Source organism: Fukomys damarensis, unplaced genomic scaffold, assembly GCF_012274545.1.
Source record: "Fukomys damarensis isolate Sample0158 unplaced genomic scaffold, DMR_v1.0_HiC HiC_scaffold_10, whole genome shotgun sequence".
Taxonomy (NCBI): domain Eukaryota; kingdom Metazoa; phylum Chordata; class Mammalia; order Rodentia; family Bathyergidae; genus Fukomys; species Fukomys damarensis.
The window spans coordinates 28,918,628-28,937,713 of NW_022900922.1; the positions used below are offsets into that span (position 1 = coordinate 28,918,628).

Below are 19,086 nucleotides of genomic sequence, written 5' to 3' on the forward strand. Positions count from 1 at the left end.
TTTCATTAATTGTCAGGGGAACTTTAGAAGTTTTTAACTATGTGGGAAAGGCAGACACACAAAATGGGAAAACCTGGATTCTTAACTTGGGAAGAATCATCTGCTTGATCCTTCCTCTGGATATTAGAATGTGATTGGATCCTGGAACCCACTTTGGGGTTCTCAGCCACCTTTGCTCCCTCTGGGCAGAGCCAGTGACCAGGTTCCAAGCTCTTGGGATGGTATTTGGAACTCCCTTGAGAACCAGACACAGACCACTCGCTACACATTTCCCCTCTTCACCTATCCTGATGTATCACGAAAGATGGGTGTTAATTATGCTTGAATTTTTAGTCCTGCAGTCTTCCTTGAAGACTGTGTTCTCCACATCTATGTCTGGTTATGATGCAAATATGGGTTTTAACTTGTGAGCCATAAATTTCCACTAGCTTTTTACTGGGTGGTGAATCCCAAATTAACATAAAAATTAACGGGGACATGGAACTGTCTACATATCCCATTTGTAGTCTTCATTCTTAATCCTTGAACTCTCTCCCACTGGAAAGATAATTTCCTCATTAATTCTGCTCTTCTGATTCACCCAAGTTGGATTTTTAGATGCAAACAGAATATTCAGGGTGTATTATCTCCAGCCCTCTTTGGAACTCTGGGGCCTGGTGATCTCAAAATACGCTCACTTGTCTTTATCTTGATCAAGCTTAGCATCCAGAAATCTCAGTATACTCTTGGGATGCACTGATTTGAGAGACCAGAATGTGGCTTTCATCTGGGTCCAAAGAATATATTCTTAACATCCCCAGGATGATACGTTTTTCCTTAGGAAGGGGAATGAGAACGGTACATACTGAAATTGCAGTACGAGGTATGATAGAAAACATTCAGTGGCTAAATCGTTTTTAAAATTTCATTAAAAGACACACTGGCATTCTTCCTCTCCAAAAGTGCTCCCTTTTGCTTTAAACATGCATCCCATCATTCTTGCCAGTTTCTAAAGCAGTTCCGGAAGCCCTCTTCTGTGAATGTCTTTAGTTGCACTCTCATGATTGCCTTGGTGTCCTGGATCAATTCAAAACATTTACTTCCCATGTTCATTTTGACTTTGGGGAAGACCCAAAAAAGCCTTATTCCCTTGGCCCCCACACCGTCACATTGCCTGAACCTTGGCTGAGATGTAACATCGTTACATCACAGGATCTCACTTTCAAACACCAGCTGCAGGACCTGCAAAGGCAGGTTTACTGACATTGGTGAGATGCAGTCTCCTTGCCTGTGAATGGGCAATCTTTCTTGGGAGGAGTAATTATAAATGGCACATAGTAGAGATAATGCTTCTCCTCCACGTTCTTCTCTCTGTGATGGTTTCGTTTATTGTTTCTGCTTAACAAGTCCCTGTAGTTAAGACCAAACTTAAATGCCTTTTAAGCACAGGAGATGGAACCAGAAGCCCTCTACTTTAACTGAGCTACATCCCTAGCCTTTTATACTTTTCAAGAAAGGGACTAAGTTTCCCACTGAAATCCTCCATTCTTGAAGTACTGACTGATCAACTTGGCCAGAACTCTGTCTCTCATTTGGACGTTAACTTGCTTATGCCACTTTTAGGCCACAAGATACTTACTGAGAACTGAAAGTCTTATAGAGGATAGATGCTATTTCATTTGCATTCCCAAAGTACTTCCTACACAGTTGGTACTAAAACTTTACCGGTTGTCTGAATAAATCCTGTTTTCTACTTGGCCTTCATGATTCTGCTATTTTTTTGTTCTACTACTTGGCATCAGGCCTAAAGGCCAAGTCTTAGACCTCCTTCAAAGTACAGAAGTCCCAACAGATACAAATCATCCTTTAATTACTTTATGCAATACCTTTAAGTTTGTAGTTTGGCTTTTCTAAGATGTGTGTGGTCTAGCATCATTCTCTAATTTATATGGCTGGTCTTAAGCAGCTCTGCCCTTTTTGGGTGGAAAGTGTTCTTTCAATTTCCTTTGTATCTTGGGTAGTACTGGAGTTGGTTGTCACTGAATCATCACATGGTTGGGAGCCCTGGGAGTCTTGCTCAGGCCCAAGTGTGGCTGAGAACAGAAACACTAAGGGTAGGCACGTCTATGATGTGAGCCCAATACAGTGACAAAGCCTCATGATTTTCAGATTGTATAATTTGCAGAGAAAAGTATTTTACTATTTTTACTTTACAATCATTTTATTTTTATGATGGTTGGGAGTTACTGTCATTAGATATCTAGCAATCTTCTTTGACTGCTAAACAGATAATTCTCCAAGGTTATGGGAAGTCACTTTAAAACAAGATCCCCGTCTTAAGATTTAAAACAACCTTACAATTTACAGATGGTTTGGAAGTAAAATTGCTCTAATGAAAAATTATGTTTTTGATGTTGCTTTGACTTGATCTCAAAAGGTTAAAAACAGAAAAGAGCTTTGATGTAAGTTTGACCTGAATATACATAAAGAAATAGTACCTTGACAATTTTCTAACAAAGTTAAAGACCATACTCTATAATCCTTATTACCATCACTTAAATTTCAGTTGAGGTTAATGAGAAAAATGTTAACACTTTTTCTGTGAAGGAATATCATGCTGTATTTAAAAAACAAGAAACTAAATTTCTATATTACATTCCATGGTTAATTATAATTCTGAAATAAAGAGTTACCATCATGGCCTAAATTTGGAGAATGAAAACAAGTACTTGAATGCCCTTGACTTTTGACTTACAGTAAGTTTTACTAACATTTTTGCTTATCTTTGCAAACAAACAGAAAAATTACCTTCAGCTCTTTATTTTTCCAACACTTCTGATGGGGGCACTGAGGTAGATTCACACAAGATGTTAAAATTGCTTCACATTATGCTTTTATAGCATTGTCAATAACTTATTAACAAGATCTGCTATGTCACTGTACCCTAGTTCTCTACCAATCTGGGTCTTACACCAAGCACCAAAGAACAAAAAGCCAAATGAAGCCTTACCATCTTCCTGAACTACATTATTTCAAATCAGTCGCATTTGGGAATATCCAGTGCACAGAGCTGCTTGGGAAAAATGACCAGAGACTGTTCAAAATCTACTATTTCCTTATCCACTTTAAGTATGAGATTATTTCAAAATACAATGGCTCGGACTTTGGTAATATTTACCTAGCAGATTTTCAAGATAACATCCAAACACACCACAATGTTTAACACATGCTTAAATGTAGAGATTCCCCAAATTAAGAAAAGTCTACATAAACTGCTCATCAAGAATAGAACTGAGCATTGCCTTTTAATTTAGAGCAATAAAATACCTATACAGTACAACTACATAATTAAGGGTATTATTGTTATTCTACTTTCAGTTTTTTAAAGTATAACACAAGGTCATGAGACAAAATTAAAATTTAGTAATTTTCAGAAATTGGACAGATAATGGACCTCGTTTTTCAACATCTCTTATTATTTGGGTGATGTTAGTTCCCATAGTTGAAGTTTCCAGAATGTTTTTCAAACCTAACTCAGAATATAAATTCTGTATTGTTGAGGATTTTGCTACCTAATTTGAGAAAAGTTATAAATTTAAGTTGAAGCATGCATCCAAAGCACGATGGACCATCAGCCTTCTGAGCTGAATCAAAACCTAGAGATTTTCCTTGAGATTGACAGTAGGTCAGGATTCCTGGTAGCCTTCCCAAAGTCACAGGCATGTGACAGTGGGTCTCCAGATTTCTTAGCCCCCTGAAACCTTCAGTCCCTGCTAACTCTGTCTTCACAAAGTGGGCCTTTGAAACTCAATGCATCACCTTGATGGTATGCTAAACAGTCTAATTCCAACATTAAAACATTTTTCTCATAACTCTTGTAAACCTTAGGTAATAATGTGAAGTACTGCAGTTGTAATTGTAAACCCCCACCCCTTATGGCCATTTTTCTGAATGAATAAAAGTTGATTCTCCCAGGAGGGAAAGTAATCATTTCTTAAAAATTATAGTTTAGTCAGAAGTCTGCATTTGGCTCTTCCACAAATCTTGGCTCCTCTGTGGCTTAGCACTCAGCAGAGCTCTCTCCATGCCTCAGTTAGGATGGATAGAAACAAGAGGCTGCAGCTAATGAACATGAGTGGGGCCGGAGGTGCCAGTGTTTCCCACGTCTCATCCAAACTAAGCTGTGAGAACCACTGGTAACTTTATGTTCACCAGAAATCTTCATATCCACCCCTAGGAAGTCTGCCCATCTCAGACCATATGTTACATGAAGTATCTGAAAACAGACAAACAACCTCAAAATTACTTCTCACAAATAAGTACAGCGCATGGAGTGATGGGCTGCAGTTGGGTGTGTGCACTGGGTATGGGTGTGAAATGTGGAAAGGGGGACCCCAGCGGCTGTTTTCCAAATACAGATGTGACGACAACACAAAGTAGGCTGTGGTAAAGTCAGTGAACAATATTTTATTGAAACATTTCATAACACAGAAAATCTGTCTGAAGTGTAAAGTTACTGTCTTACACAAGGAGGCGGACAGATCCATTTTCAAAGACTAATATGAATACAATAAATATGGAGTTTACATACTAATTTATACACAGAAACTCTGTCCCACGGCCATAAAAATTTATATTTAACAGTGCAACATATAATTTAATTATTTAATTCATTTGACAGGTTCTTCTTACTAAACACAAATTACCTGGATTTCATATACATATATAACATATTTTCATGTATACAGATATTCAACGATCTGTACAGTTTCTAAACGTAAAACTCCTAAAAAGGCACAATTGTCTATACACCATGTACAAAAATGGCTGGAGCTGACACAAAACAACAATTATTGGTCAAAAGTTCATGATTGCACAAAGATTAGTCATGAGTTTATGCCAGAAAAATGTGCTTTAAGGAAAGGAGGGTTTCCAAAAAAAACCTTTAAGTGTTATTAAAAACATAAGGACGAAATCCCTAGGTTGCTATCACCAGGCGGTCCTCATCGTCATCGCTGCTCACGTCGCTGAACTGCACTGCGGGCTGCCGGGAGGGTGGCGCGGGCGGCTGGGGCACCCGTCTGTCGGCACAGGCAGTCTGCGGTCCCGACGGCCTCGGAGGCTGTGCCGTACTCGCTGGATGCCCCTGGGTGTAAGGGAGCTCAGGCCGGGGCCTCACAGGGTCTGCAGAGGCTGCTGGCTCTGTGTCCACTCTGCTGGAGCTATCACACCTTGCGAGGTCACCTGCAGGGCCATGGGGACCCAGAACATTTTTTGCGTTTTCCTGCTGGACTTTTGGTGACCCCTGAGGAGACTGGGTCCTGTTGACCTGGTTGGCATTGGCTACGGAAGTCTGCTTGGGCTGTGTCACACATGCGCTGCTCTGGGAAGCTGGTATCTGCGGAGCTCCCTGGGCATCTGCAGTGACCTGGCTGACAGGGGGAACCAGAGTCGGCAAAGCTATGTTCAGGATCTGGAGACCCGGAATGTGCGCCTGAGGGGTGGGGCTGCTTTGAGAGGAAGGGCTCGCAGCCAAAACCTGCAGCCCCATAGCACTGAGTGCGAGGCCTGGTGGATGCACCTGCGGGGTGACGCTGGCATTAGCCAGGCCTACGATGTTGACAGCTTCCATGCTTAGAGAGGGGAGGGACGGCAAGCCAGGGGTGCTGAGGTTCTGTAGGCCTGGCACACGGATTTGGCCAATGGGAATACATGGCACAACACTGCCCAACTCAGCCACTCCAGTGGGATTTGTCATGCTGGGAGCTTCTGGGATGGCATCTGCAGCGGGGCCCACGGTCCTGTGAATGACATTGACAGCGGGAATGGTGAGCTGCATTGGCCCGGCCTGAATGGGCACAAACGTGGAGTAGGTGAGGCCAGCGGGTACCACGTGGATGCCCCCCACGGGAACCATGTTGTAAGGCGTCCTTGACTGCTGCTGGGAGTGCAAGGGGAGGTGGCTGAACAAGCGCGTCTGGGGCGAAGGCAGGGCGGCGGGTGGCTGTGGGGTTGCTTGCTGCTTCTGTTCGTGGGCCTCAGGACGCGGGCAGGCCATGGAGAGAGCCCCCGGCACCGGCTGTGGGCTGGGCGCAGACGCAGCAGGAGGGAGTCGGGCGGGTGGTGTGCCCTGCAAGACACAGCAGTGTGAGCTGGGGACAGAGCCTCTCAAACACTAGTGCTGACCTATTCTCAGAGATGGGAAAGATGCGTATTTGTATTTCTTAACAATAACCCTTCTGATGTTTACAAACAATCTTCCAAGCAAAAAATCAACTGCATCTTTCTTCCCTAAGACAAATAACGTGTTTGTATAGTGCTTCGCATTTTTCAAGCCGATTTCATCATATTTTAAATTGAGAATAATTCAGACAGTTTTGATAATTCTTCCTGGTACCACCAGCTCTGCATTATTTTAGAGATTAGGAATTAAAAAGAAATTGTGACATTATTTGGATGTGAACACTGACTGAAAGAGGGGCAAATCAACCAATTAAGCAAGTCTTCATTCATGAATTAAAGAGCTGTCTCTAAAATAAACAAACAAACAAAAAACAATCTGCAGTGGCTCCTTCACTTGTTCACATCTTCCTATGTTTAAGAAATGTCTCCTGAATGCCAGATTTCCAAGTGCTGGAAGGTGTTGAGAGACTCGTGACAGAGAAGTTTAGAGCATGGGTAACCAATACTGAAGGAATGAAAAGTTACTGGAAGGAATAACTTTTGCCCATCCTCCCTCCCATGCCAAGATTCTTACTAAATATTAGCCTTTTTTATTATGCCTGTATTGTGAAGCTATATTAATTTATAATTTAATTTCTGTATCAATATAATTTAACTTAAGCATCAACATAATTATATTTAAACCAGTTATAGAAATTCAAGCTTTAATAGTCCTTTATTTTTCTCCACTGTTACCCACCAAAACAAAATCTGTCCCATTTAGAAACAAATCACCCACATACAAGAGGTTAAGCAGAGTGTCAATGGAGATGCACTCTTGTGAGAACCACCCGGCCACAAGGCCATGGAGCAAAGTGGGGGGCACTCAGTGCCCATCCTGGGCCCTCAAGGCCAGAGTCTGGCCCATGCTAGGTCCCGGGAAGCACTTGCACAAGCTGCCATAGTGATTTGATCATCCAAGCAAAGTATGCTCTTGAAACATTTTTGGGTGGCTTTAACTTCGCCGTGAAAACCAGTAGGTCTTTTGCCAGTGGTGGTAAAGCACAAAGCATTTGTATAAAGTGTTATAAATCCAGTGGAAAACAATTCAGAGGAAGCCCCAGAATAAACAAGCCCCAGGATTTATACTCATAACTGACATACACACAATTTTATTTCTAATTTTTTTAAAAAAGCAAGTAATAAATGGGTACACTTTTCAAGAAGCATTTGGCTCTTTCACAGATTTATATTGCAGTATGTGAATTTTCATTAAAATACTCAAGATTCTAAAGGAACTTCTGCCATTAAATATAAGCAAAGAAACACAGCTGGTTTAGCCATAAAGAAATCATTTAGGTGCATATTTTTGTAAGCTATTAGGCTCTCTTATGCAAAGGTTAAAAAAAGAGAACCACCACCACCAATCATTTACCTGTGTTACTGTGATGGCCTTCCCTGCCACAGAATTCTGCACAGCTCCTGGCTCTGGGTTGTCCACACACATCTGATGGGTTGGGGACCTGGGAGCCCCTTCAGGTGACCTGGAAGAATCTGCAGAAGGAGCCATCTCATCTTCATCCTTTACTGCATGCTGCCTGGCTTTCCCTGGAGAGCTTGCATTCCTGTTGAGGTCAGACTGCACGGCACTCAGAACGGTCATCTTGGTGAGCAGTGCTCTTGGCAGAATGTCCATGGGGTCCACGTGCACCCCAGAGAAGCAATCAGGAATCCTGACATCCTCATCAGCACTCATAGAGTCCTGAAGGCCACTTCTAGATGGCAGGTGCTGTGGGCTGGCCGTGACTGAGGGTGCTGTAGACAGGACGGATTCCGCCTGGCTGTCCTCATCATCCTCTTCATTTTCATTATCATCCTCATCGGGGCCATCAGATTCTTCAGGATCATAGCCAGGCCGCTCATAGCTGAATCTCTGTTTTTCATCTAAGAAAACAACCAAAAGGGTATATTACAGAATACAAGCACTAAAATAAAATCTTTCAGCTTTCAGAAGCTGGGGAACACTGTGAGGAATATAAAATATGGGCCTTGTCCATAAAGCATGAGGTCAAAGACAAGGAGAAGCAGCTGTCCGTACAACAGGATTTCAGAGCAGAGGCACCAGGAACAAAGACATGGTCAGGCAGGCATGTTAAGGATGAGGACATGAAATGAGCCTCCAAAGAGTAATCAGACAGGAAGAGGGTGATATACGAAGAAAATGGCAAGTGAAAGCTTCAAACATTATACTTGAAGAATTCCTAAGATACACTCTACTTCCCTGTTTCTTCCTTTCTTTGAACAAGTTAAAACAAAAAAATTGATGGCACTGGGTCTGTGATCAAAATAATTTTCTTTAAACCTTCATTAGTATTGTAGACAGGTTTCTACAGTAAAATTCACCTACTTAAATTTTTATTTAAAAAAATTTACTAATTTAAATAAGATCCTAATGAGGTAACTGACATTGTGAAATGGGAAGAAAAGAGCTAAAGGTGTAGGGAAAGGGGGAAGGATAAGGGAAAGGTAATAAGGGAAAAAAATATGGTGGAGGGAGGGCAGGGACAAGGGGAAAAAATGAGAACCAAGACATGTCATGTAAAGGTACAAGATCCCAATAATGAATGTAACTGTACTGTATACCTAAAATGTACCAATAAACTCAATAAAAGAAAAAAATTTACTAATTTAATCTTAAAATTTGCTGTCAATTTTTAAATATGATTTAACCCATTTCTTGAGGTATCCTAGGAATAGTTCAAAATACTCATACACCCACCCATGTGGGACCTGGTTTAAAAATATCACCTATTCAAAATCTTGTAAATCAGAGGAACTTTCTCTAAGACAGTTCATGAAGTCTGCACAGTTAAAGGGGGAGGAGTGAAAAAAGAGTGCAAAGCCCTGCATGGCTCAGCTGCATGGCAGTGCAGCACATGCAACCTATCGCTTCTGCTGGTTTCAGGCAACTGCAGCCCAAAATATTAAATAGTAAATTCCAGAAATAAACAGCCCATTAAGTTGTACACTGTGCTTTATTCTGAGCAGTGCGATGGGATCCTGCCTGTCCTATTGCCTGGGACATGAATCACCCTACTGAGACCGGTCTTGAGCCACTCAGCATCATGCTTACAGGATGCAGGGGTCAGTGCTATCCACTCACAGCTGTGGCACAGCAGAGCTTGGGGGGCGAGGCAGCCTGACCTGCATCATGGTGCCTACTCCACTGACCTCACTCTACCTCATCACCTAAGGCACAGTTCACAGAAGAAAAGTGAGCACAGCACAAAAAAACATTCGGAGACACAACAGTCATGTAGCTTATTATAGTACATTGTTGAATTGCTCTGTTTTACTATTAGACACCATTATTTTCATATTATGCCTAATTTATAACCTACACTTCACAGCATATATATATATATATGGGATACACAGTGTTTAACGCAATCTGAGATTTCAGGCATGCACTGGAGAGTCCTGGAAAGTATCATCTGTGGGTAAGGAGAGTTACTACACTTTCCAAAGACAGAAAATATATAAATAGAGAAATAAGCAACAGTCATTTTTTTCCTGGCTTTCCCAAATACTAATTTTACTATTGTTCTTTCTACATGGGAAATAAATTGTTGAGTAAAGTCTCAGGGGATCTATACACCAAAAATCTGGGGAGGATTACTACTAGGGGATGAAAAGGATAGAATCCTTATGCTATTCATCATGGATATGTATCATTTTTATAACTAAAATACTCAAAGATAAAACATATATCTGGTAATACGAGATTTCATAACTCTTTTTGCTTTCAAGTTCTACTGTTGTATTGTTGAATACATAAATGAACAAATGAATAAATAAATCAGTCAGTGAACCAACAAACTGGAATCCCAATGGAGGCATAGGCTAGAGGTAGATAGGGTGATTTGTGGTCATGCTGGACTTCCTCAGGCACTTTACTGGTGTCTTGGCTAATGTTTGCAATTCTAAAATTACAAAAGTCCTCCAATTTGACTCAAATTTGCCACATGGGTGTCAAATCAGATGCTTTTAAAAAAGATGCATCTTTTTTTTTAAAAAGGGAAAGCAGGAAACACCACACAGAACTGGATGGGAAAAGAATGGGTTCCTGGAGAAAAAGTCTGATGCCATCAAAGGCCAGCCAGGCTGCAAAGTCCAACCAGGATGGGACTTACTTTACCTTAAAAACTATTAATTTATGAAAGCGAGAGTATGCCTAACTTCCAGTATGACTTTTTCCAAACCCACTGAAACAATGAGGTCCTAAAGACTCAAACAACCCCAAATCTAAGAAAAGATCGTTTCTGTAGAAAAACAGACATAAGTTTGTGTTACCTGGGGTAGATGCAGCAGGAAGTATCCTGTTACTAACCAAAATTTCAGCTAAAAGAGTCGACACAGTAAAACAGCTGGTCAGAGCCATGTGTGAACTGTTACGACAGGAAAGCTCTGGGGCTTTGCGGGCCCCATATCAAAAACCTCATCAGACACTCATGGGAAAGAGTGCTAAGAGTGTGCCGTGGTGCAGATTTGGGGAGAGGAGCAGCATCCTATGGCAGAGGCAAAGAATTTTACCTGGATCCATTTCCTTTCTCCCAGGGTAGGAAAACAAAAGCCTTGTCCTTTGAGAGGTAGGGAACTAAAGCCTGTTATCCTCAGGACCCTGGTGAAGATTCACCGCAATGGAGGAAAGTAACAGCTTGCTCCTTAGGAAAGGGACAAGACCACAGCAGAGCTTGGGAATGTGCAGGAGATGCGAGTAGCTCCAGCCCAGCAAGGTAAGAACACAGTGTATGGTGCATGCACAGTCAGAAAGCAGATAGCACAGTTTCCCTTTTTGTCTGCGAATGCCAGGTTAAGGAGCTCTGAAGAACATGGAATGCGAGAGAAACAGAAAAAGATCAAGAGGTGCAGAGAGTTCCTTCATCTTCAAGGCTCAGTCAAAAGGAAGATCTATAATAAGAATAATGAACAGATATTACTCTTGTAAACTATCCCCACTCCAAACACAAGGCATCTCTCTCTGCAAGGTCTGAAGTCTCTGGTGTGGGGAGGGCGGCCACAATACCAGCCAACCCAGCCTCCACAGTGAGGGCCAGAGGAAGAGGGACACCCAGCCCAAGTGCAAAGATGATGTACATAAACTGCCACTGCCTTATATAAGATGTCTAGCTTTCATCACGGAATTTTAAGACTTACAAAAGGCACAGAAAATGAAATTCTAAAGAGACAAAGCAATTAGAACTAGAGTAAAATGAGTATCAGAAATAACTAAAAATTTTCAATAATTATGATTAATATTTTCAAAGCTTTAATGGGAAAAGTGGACAGCAAACAGTATCAGATGAAAATTTCAGCTGCGAGATGGAAAGTAAGAAAAAATAATGAAAATGCTGCAAATGAAACATACGTAAGCATGACAACAAGAAAACAGTCACACCCATAGTTCTATGCTTACTAAAAAGAACTTTTAGAGGTAAAAGAATAATAGAGAATTATTATCTACTGCTGGTGGAAATGTTGCAGGTGCTGTTACAGCTGCTTTGAAAAACTGTGATCATTTCTTCCAAAGCTAAGCACACACCTAGGATGTGACCTATATGTTCAACTCTGAGGCATCAAACTCAAGAGAATGGAACTTAATATCCATATACAAATCTGTACAACAATGTTCATATGCAAACAATATGAGGACAGTGTCAAGAACACAAGACTGTGGTTAGTGATCAATAAAAGATACATTAAAAATAATGAGAACATAAAAAATGAATCCAATACCAGGTAGGTTATTCAAAGAAGACTAATACAAGAATAATTGGAATTATCAAGAAATGAGAAGACAGCACAAAGAACATATAAAAACCTGTTTATGGAAGTAACAGCAGAAAACTTCCCAGACATGGAAAAAGAATTTAACATGCAGATAAGTGAGGAATACAGAACCCTAAATAGCCATGACCAGAAATAAAAATACACAATGCCACACAATAATTTAAAATACCAGAAATTCAACACAAGAACAGAATCTTGAAAGCTGTTAAGAGAAAAATCCCATCAGAATTACAATAGACTTCTCAACAACAACATTAAAGGCAAAGAGCTTGGAATGAATGAAGTGTTTCAAGCCCTAAAAGAAAATAACGTCCAACTTCGACTGATATATCCTGCAAAATTATTTTTCAAAACTGATGGAGAAAAAAGATATTTCCATGATAAAGAACACCTAAAAAAAAATCAACGGTCACCAAACCAACACTAAAACATTATCATACATTAGAGACAATCAAGTGGACAGTGCCAAAAGATCCAACAGAATGAATGTATCAGGCAGGGCTACCAATTAAGTAGAAAGGAAAGAAAGCAGGACAGTTAACAAGTAAATAATATAATGTCAGGAATAAGTCAACACCTATCAATTATAACTATTAATATGAATGGACTTAATTCACCGATCAAAAAACATAGAATAGCAGAAGAATGGATCAAGAAGAAAAACCTAGTGGTATGCTGTATGCAATAAACATATTTAACTAAAAAACAAAACAAACAAACAAAAAACCCTAAAAATCAAAGGGTGGAAAACAATACTCCAACAATACTCCAACAAGAACCTGAAAACAAGCAGGAATAGCTCTCCTATTCTCAAACAAAGTGGACTTTATGCCAAAGCTGATCAAAAGAGACAAAGAAGAACTGTTAAGAACTGTTAAACGGAACTGTTCAACATGAAGAGATAACAATTATAAACGTATATGCACCAAACCATGGTGCATTCAACATCATAAAGAAAACACTAATGGACATAAAAGATTTGATAAACAGCAGTATAATTATAGTGAGAATTTCCGTACCCCACTATCACAAATAGACCACAAAAAGCTAACAAAGAAGTATCAGAGTGGAACCAAACCTTTGTAAAAATGGACTCACTAGATATTTACACTGTTTGTTCCACCCAACAACAGAATATAGATTCTTTTCAACAGAACATGGTACTTTCTCCAAAACAGACTACACACTATCTATTAAAGTATGCTTAAATAAATGGGAAAGAATCAAAATTTTACCATATTGTTAGATCACAATGCAATGAAACTACAAAAACTATACAAATGTATAGAAATAAAACAACACACTCATGAATAATAAGTGGATCACAGAATAAATAAGACAGTTCCTTGATTTTCTTATTGGCATTAAATAATAATGCCAGTAAAACACACTAGCTCATATGGGACACAATGAAAGTAGTCCTATGAAGGAATTTTATAGCAGTGAATGCCCATTTAAGAAAAACAGAATGAAAACAAGAATAATCCAAACCCATGGCTTGTAGAAAAAATTATAAAGATTAGAGCAGCAATCAATGAGATGGAGATTAAAAGAGCACCAAAGAATTGATGAATAGAGGAATGGTTCGTTGAAAGAACAAACTCTTACCCTCACCAAAAAAAAAAAAAAAAAAAAGAGCACCAAAGAATTGATGAATAGAGGAATGGTTCGTTGAAAGAACAAACTCTTACCCTCACCAAAAAAAAAAAAAAAAAAAAGAGCACCAAAGAATTGATGAATAGAGGAATGGTTCGTTGAAAGAACAAACTCTTACCCTCACCAAAAAAAAAAAAAAAAAAAAGAGCACCAAAGAATTGATGAATAGAGGAATGGTTCGTTGAAAGAACAAACTCTTACCCTCACCAAAAAAAAAAAAAAAAAAAAGAGCACCAAAGAATTGATGAATAGAGGAATGGTTCGTTGAAAGAACAAACTCTTACCCTCACCAAAAAAAAAAAAAAAAAAGGAAAGAAAACACACAAATCAATGCAATTAGAAATGAAAAAGGAACTCATAATGGACAATGCCAAAGTCCAGAAAATTATCAGCAACTACTTACAAAAATGTATATGCCAAAAAATTGGAGAACTCAGAGGAAATGAAAAGTCTCACAGACACATATGAGTTACTAAAATTGAACCAAGAAGATTTAAAACTCTTGAATAAGATGAGGATTTAGCTCACTTGTGCCATGCCTGTCTTGTAAGTGCAAGGTCTTGAGTTCAATTCCCAGTACCAAAAAATAAAAAAACATAACAAAAGCCACGAATAATCTAATAACCAACAATGAAATTGTATTTAAAAAAGAAAAACCTACCAACTAAGAAAAGCCCAGGATCTGATAGATTCACTCTCACTCCTGAATTCCTAAATGAAATAGAGAGGTAAGTCTTACTCTCAAAATCATTCCTGGAAGCCAGCATTACTCTAACCCCCAAAGCAGACAAGAATTCAACCAAAGAAGAGAACTACAAGCCAATATCTCCAACGAATACAAATGCAAAAACCCTTAACAAGATACTAGCAAACAGAATGCAATAAATGTAAAATCAAGATGAAATAAAGATCTAAATGTCAGAACAGAAATAATCTGTTGTTAAGAGATAAAACAGGTAACTCTGTAAGTGTTCTAGGTAACCCTAACCCTAACAGCATCCCTCTTTTGTCTGTTATACTATATCCAGGCTGTTAGGGCAGGTAACACTGATACCTAGGGTGGGCCTTCCCATTATTTATACCCAGGAACTAAGCCAAACCTAATCAGTAGACTAATCCTTACTCCCACCATCACACACTCTAGATCCAGCCACCTCTGAAAACTCCACCAATGACCACATGAGGTTTTGGGAAAACATCTAGATACAAGCCATAACAGACAGGGTCTTACCAAGTCATTAAGTTGCTCAAGCTGGGCTTGAACTTGGCAATCCTCCTGTCCAGCCTCCCAGAGTGTTAAGATTACATAGAGGTGCCACCAAGTCTATGCCATGCAATTTTTTAATAGATGAGTTCTTTATATTTTCTTTATTAATATCTACTTGTGTTACATTTAAAAAATTTAAGAATAATAAATTTTATTATTGCCCCAAACTGGAATCAACCCAGGTGTCTTCCAACTGGCCAGTGAAGAAGGTATAATATAAATACAATGGAAAACTACTCAGTAATAAAAAGGGACAAACTACCAGTTCACAACAATATGAATGTATCTTCACATACTTTGGTAAATGAAAGAGACAAGATCACAAACTATGTATTTTATACTCTCTTTTCTGTAATATCCTAGAAAAGCCACTGCTGTAGGCAGGAAGACAGATTGGTGGTTGGTTGCCAGAGACTATAAAAAAGGGGCACATGGGAATTTTCAGGTGATGGAAGTTGTTGGACACAACTGTACAGACACAGAATCACACACATCTGTCAAAAACAGCCATAATGCATACAGCAGATGAGTGGTGCTAAGATAAAAACACAGGACATGGAGTGAGAGTAAGGTGGAAGATAAGCCAGAACAGATGACCTTGACGGGTGCAATGAATCCCATAATCACAGAAGGATGGAAGGGAAGGTCACAACCTAGGGAGCCTGGACTGGCTACTATGAAAGTTAAAGACAAAAGGACTGTGCACTTGGACTGTGGCTGGAAATCTGTTTCTTGCAGGTTTGTAAGGATTTGTAAAACTAGCTTACTTGTACACCTGAGTTGAACAAATTATCTAATTATAGACGAGAACCAGGCTTCTCATCAGAGAATGGAGGCGGCCAGAAAAAAGTTTGTGCTGCTGCAAGAAGAGCTGGAAGTATACGTGCACAGGGCATGTGTGTGTGTCCACCTGCATCCTAGTGTCTCCTAGGTCTGTCCAATCCCAAGGGAGGGGCAGAGACAGTGTCTTCCATCATCATCATCATCAGTGACAAGTCAGCAGCAATGTGCACACCTGTCTAGAATCTAAATCTTGGGTTCTAAATGCCATTTTCTAGTTAAAGGACTCAGGAATCCTTAGAGAAATGGCCAATTGCAGGACTGAAACATCCTGAAGTATGAGAAAGTAGGAAACTGCTTAAAAATGGAGGCATGTTGGAAAGACAGAGGATCAGAGCTCAAAATGCTAGGTGTCCATGACCAACACTAGAACCTGAGCTAGGCAAGAAATAATAATAGTACCAGATTATAACCAAAGAATAAAATATATAACCTGAGCCCATACCCACAGAGATGAATAAAAAAGATAACCTTTTCTTACACAAATATTCTAATTACTAACAACACCACAGTAATACCACAGACATGACCTACCAACAGGTAAACCAGATACTTGCAAGGTCTCAAAATATGCCCTCATAAAGATTTGACAGTATACAAGGAAAAATACTAATTTTACAGTACAGTCCTACAGACACCCTGCCATTAGCACCTCTGACAGGACACACTCAGGAAAGCAGACGCCTGTGGCACCCATCCTAATGTGCATAACTTCAGCCTCATCGTTAACAGTATCTCGTAAGAGCCCCAAATGAAGAACATTCTTCAAAATAACCCCAGTACTCTTTGTCCAGGTCCAGACAGATGGGCAAGACTGAGGACACACAGCAGATGCCAGAGGACATGTGATGACTACACACAGTGTGGGACCTGAGATGGAAAAGGGACCGGGAGCAGGGGAAACCTGGTGACTTGCCAGTAGGGCCTGCACTTCAGTCAGCATTGCTGCAATCAGCTAGCTTCTGAGGTGGACAAATGTCTGTGGGCCTGTAAGAGGCCACTGTGATAGGAAGCTGGGCAAAGAGCACACTAGAACTCTGTTCTACTGTAATTTTTCCATATGATGAAAATTTTCCTCTAAAAAATAGTTTATAAAAACTATTTGTCAATTCTCCACGGTCTTGATTTTATTCTCTCAAGACCAATACAGTAATGTACTCTTTCAGAATACCTACCGCTCCAAATACCCGCACAAGCACTTTTCTTTCTGTTTAACAGAAAACTATCAATTCCTGAAATCTAACATATCTGTTGGCTAATTGAGAATACAGGGAATTTCTAAATCTGCCTAACCTAGATACAGGCTTTAAATGTGTCCTCCCTAAAAGTGCTCCCGTTCTGTACCTACTTTTGCATTTCTTATTCAGGTGTACACGTCATAAAGGAATGGCTTCACTCTGGCCCCACAGAACTTAGTTCAGCACTGCCCATAAACCAGTACTGTGTAGGGATGTAGCAGGGATGCAGCTCAGTGGAACCTGCCTGCCTGGCAAATGCAAGGTCCCTGAGTTTGATCCCAAAACAAAACAACCCAGTACCATTTGATCATAATTAAAGTGGGCACTAATTAAGGATTTGATTCTTCTATGAGAATGATTTCTTGAAAATGAAAAATGTAATTAAGTGCTGAGCTCACAAGCATCAGAGAGAAGATTAAAACTCATGTTTGTGTGTTCTAAACATTTCAGAGTTATATTTTTTAAATCTTACTACAGAATGATCTGAAAGGTCAACAATGAATTAATAGTCAACAAGCTAGCTTCTTATAAATATGCATAGTTCAGTGTTTATAGGTACAATGTTAAAAGCTTCATATAATTATCTGATTACAAACAGAAAAAAATGCATCACCAAGGAGAATATAAATAACTGAACTTAACTCACAAATACCCTGCATTTTATAACCATAGAATTTGAAAATTATATATAAATTTGAACATGTGTATCTATGTCAAGAAGCATCCTCATTTCTTTTTCAGTATATGAAGAATTTTTAAATAATACTATCTACTTTTAGAGGGGAGAACATAAAACTATTTGGCTCTGATCTGATATGGATTTGCCTTTATCGTGCCGAGTTTCAGGTCAGAGTTAGCAGCAGCACAGGGGCTCCCATGGATTTTCCTCCTCGACAGAAGCATTTGCTGCAGCTTGCACAGGGCTCAGGAAGGGCTGGGACTCTTTTCCCTCAGGTCTTGTCCTTAAAGTAAGGAGACTATGGTGGTTCTTTTTTGCTGAATGGATAGCGGTTGTGCATTTCCTGAAGGGCAAGACCACTGTCCAAGTTTGGAGCCCTGTGCATTAATGCTGAATTTCTACACATTTTCAAAGAGGACCAACCAGGTGGGATGAAAGAAATGAGATGGCAGCACACAGGCCAAAGCGATGGCTTCCTTTAGATACAAACAGCACCAAGGCAGTACAGATGACTCTGCTCTCTTATCTGGATCCATGCTAATAAAAGTCTGTGCACTTTATTCCCCGGGCCCTGTGCTCTGTGCTCTGCTCCCAGAGAAGATCACTGACAATCACAAGTGTGTGACAGGAGTAAAGTGCCTGTCTCTGATCAATATGTCACAGAGGCTGACAAAGACTTGATAAGGGCCCCGAAAACCCACTGGTATGACCCTGTGATGCTGATTTTGCCGTACACATTCCCTAGTTTAAGAGCTGCGACACTGGCCCCAGGACCTGAATCAGAGATAGGCAAACTATGGTCACTGGCCATGTGTGCCTCGATACCTGTTCTTGTGAAGTTTTGCCTTAGCACAGCCAGGCTCATTTATTTACAACTGCCCGTGGCTGCTTTTTATCTACTGTGCTACAATCACAAGCTTGTAGCCATGACAAAGAATGTCTGGCCTGCCACAACTAAACTTATTATGTTGCCCAGCACAGAAAAAGTTTGCTGAGGTCTGCACTATATTACCATGTTGAAATCAAATGAGTACCCAATGACAGAGCTCATAGCAAAGCCGTCTTATAGAAGGAAGCTAAAAAGTTTATACAACTAGAAACCATCAAAGCCAGGAATGAACTCAAATTTTTATGCATGCTGGAGGGGCTGTGGAGAAAAACCTTCTTCACTGTTAGTAGAAGTGCAGAATGATGCAATCACTGTGGAAATCTGTGTGAAGATTCCCCAAAAAACTAGAATTAAAAGTTCTATTCAGCCCAGCTATTCCTCTGCTGGGTATCTTCCCAAAAGAATTAAAAGCATCATACTACAGCAATATATGAATGCTTATGTTTATAGCAGCAGTTTGTAATAGCTAAAGCTTGGAAATAGCTCAATTGCCCATCAACTAGAGATTGGACAAAGAAGATTTTTT

The 19,086-nt window shown here is 39.9% G+C and overlaps 1 protein-coding gene across 2 annotated transcripts in view; it reads right to left on the reverse strand.

The window, feature by feature from the left end:
- Nucleotides 1–4,437: 4,437 nt before the first annotated feature.
- Nucleotides 4,438–19,086, reverse strand: part of Hivep1 (HIVEP zinc finger 1) — a 129,613-nt gene continuing 114,964 nt past the window's right edge. For both annotated transcript variants that reach the window (XM_010622868.3, XM_010622867.3), the window contains exons 8-9: nt 7,577–8,085; nt 4,438–6,109 (exon numbers count right to left, since the gene is read on the reverse strand). In XM_010622868.3, coding sequence (XP_010621170.1) covers nt 4,958–6,109; nt 7,577–8,085 — 1,661 coding nt within the window. In that variant the 3' untranslated portion in view covers nt 4,438–4,957. The remainder of the gene's footprint in view (nt 6,110–7,576; nt 8,086–19,086) is intronic.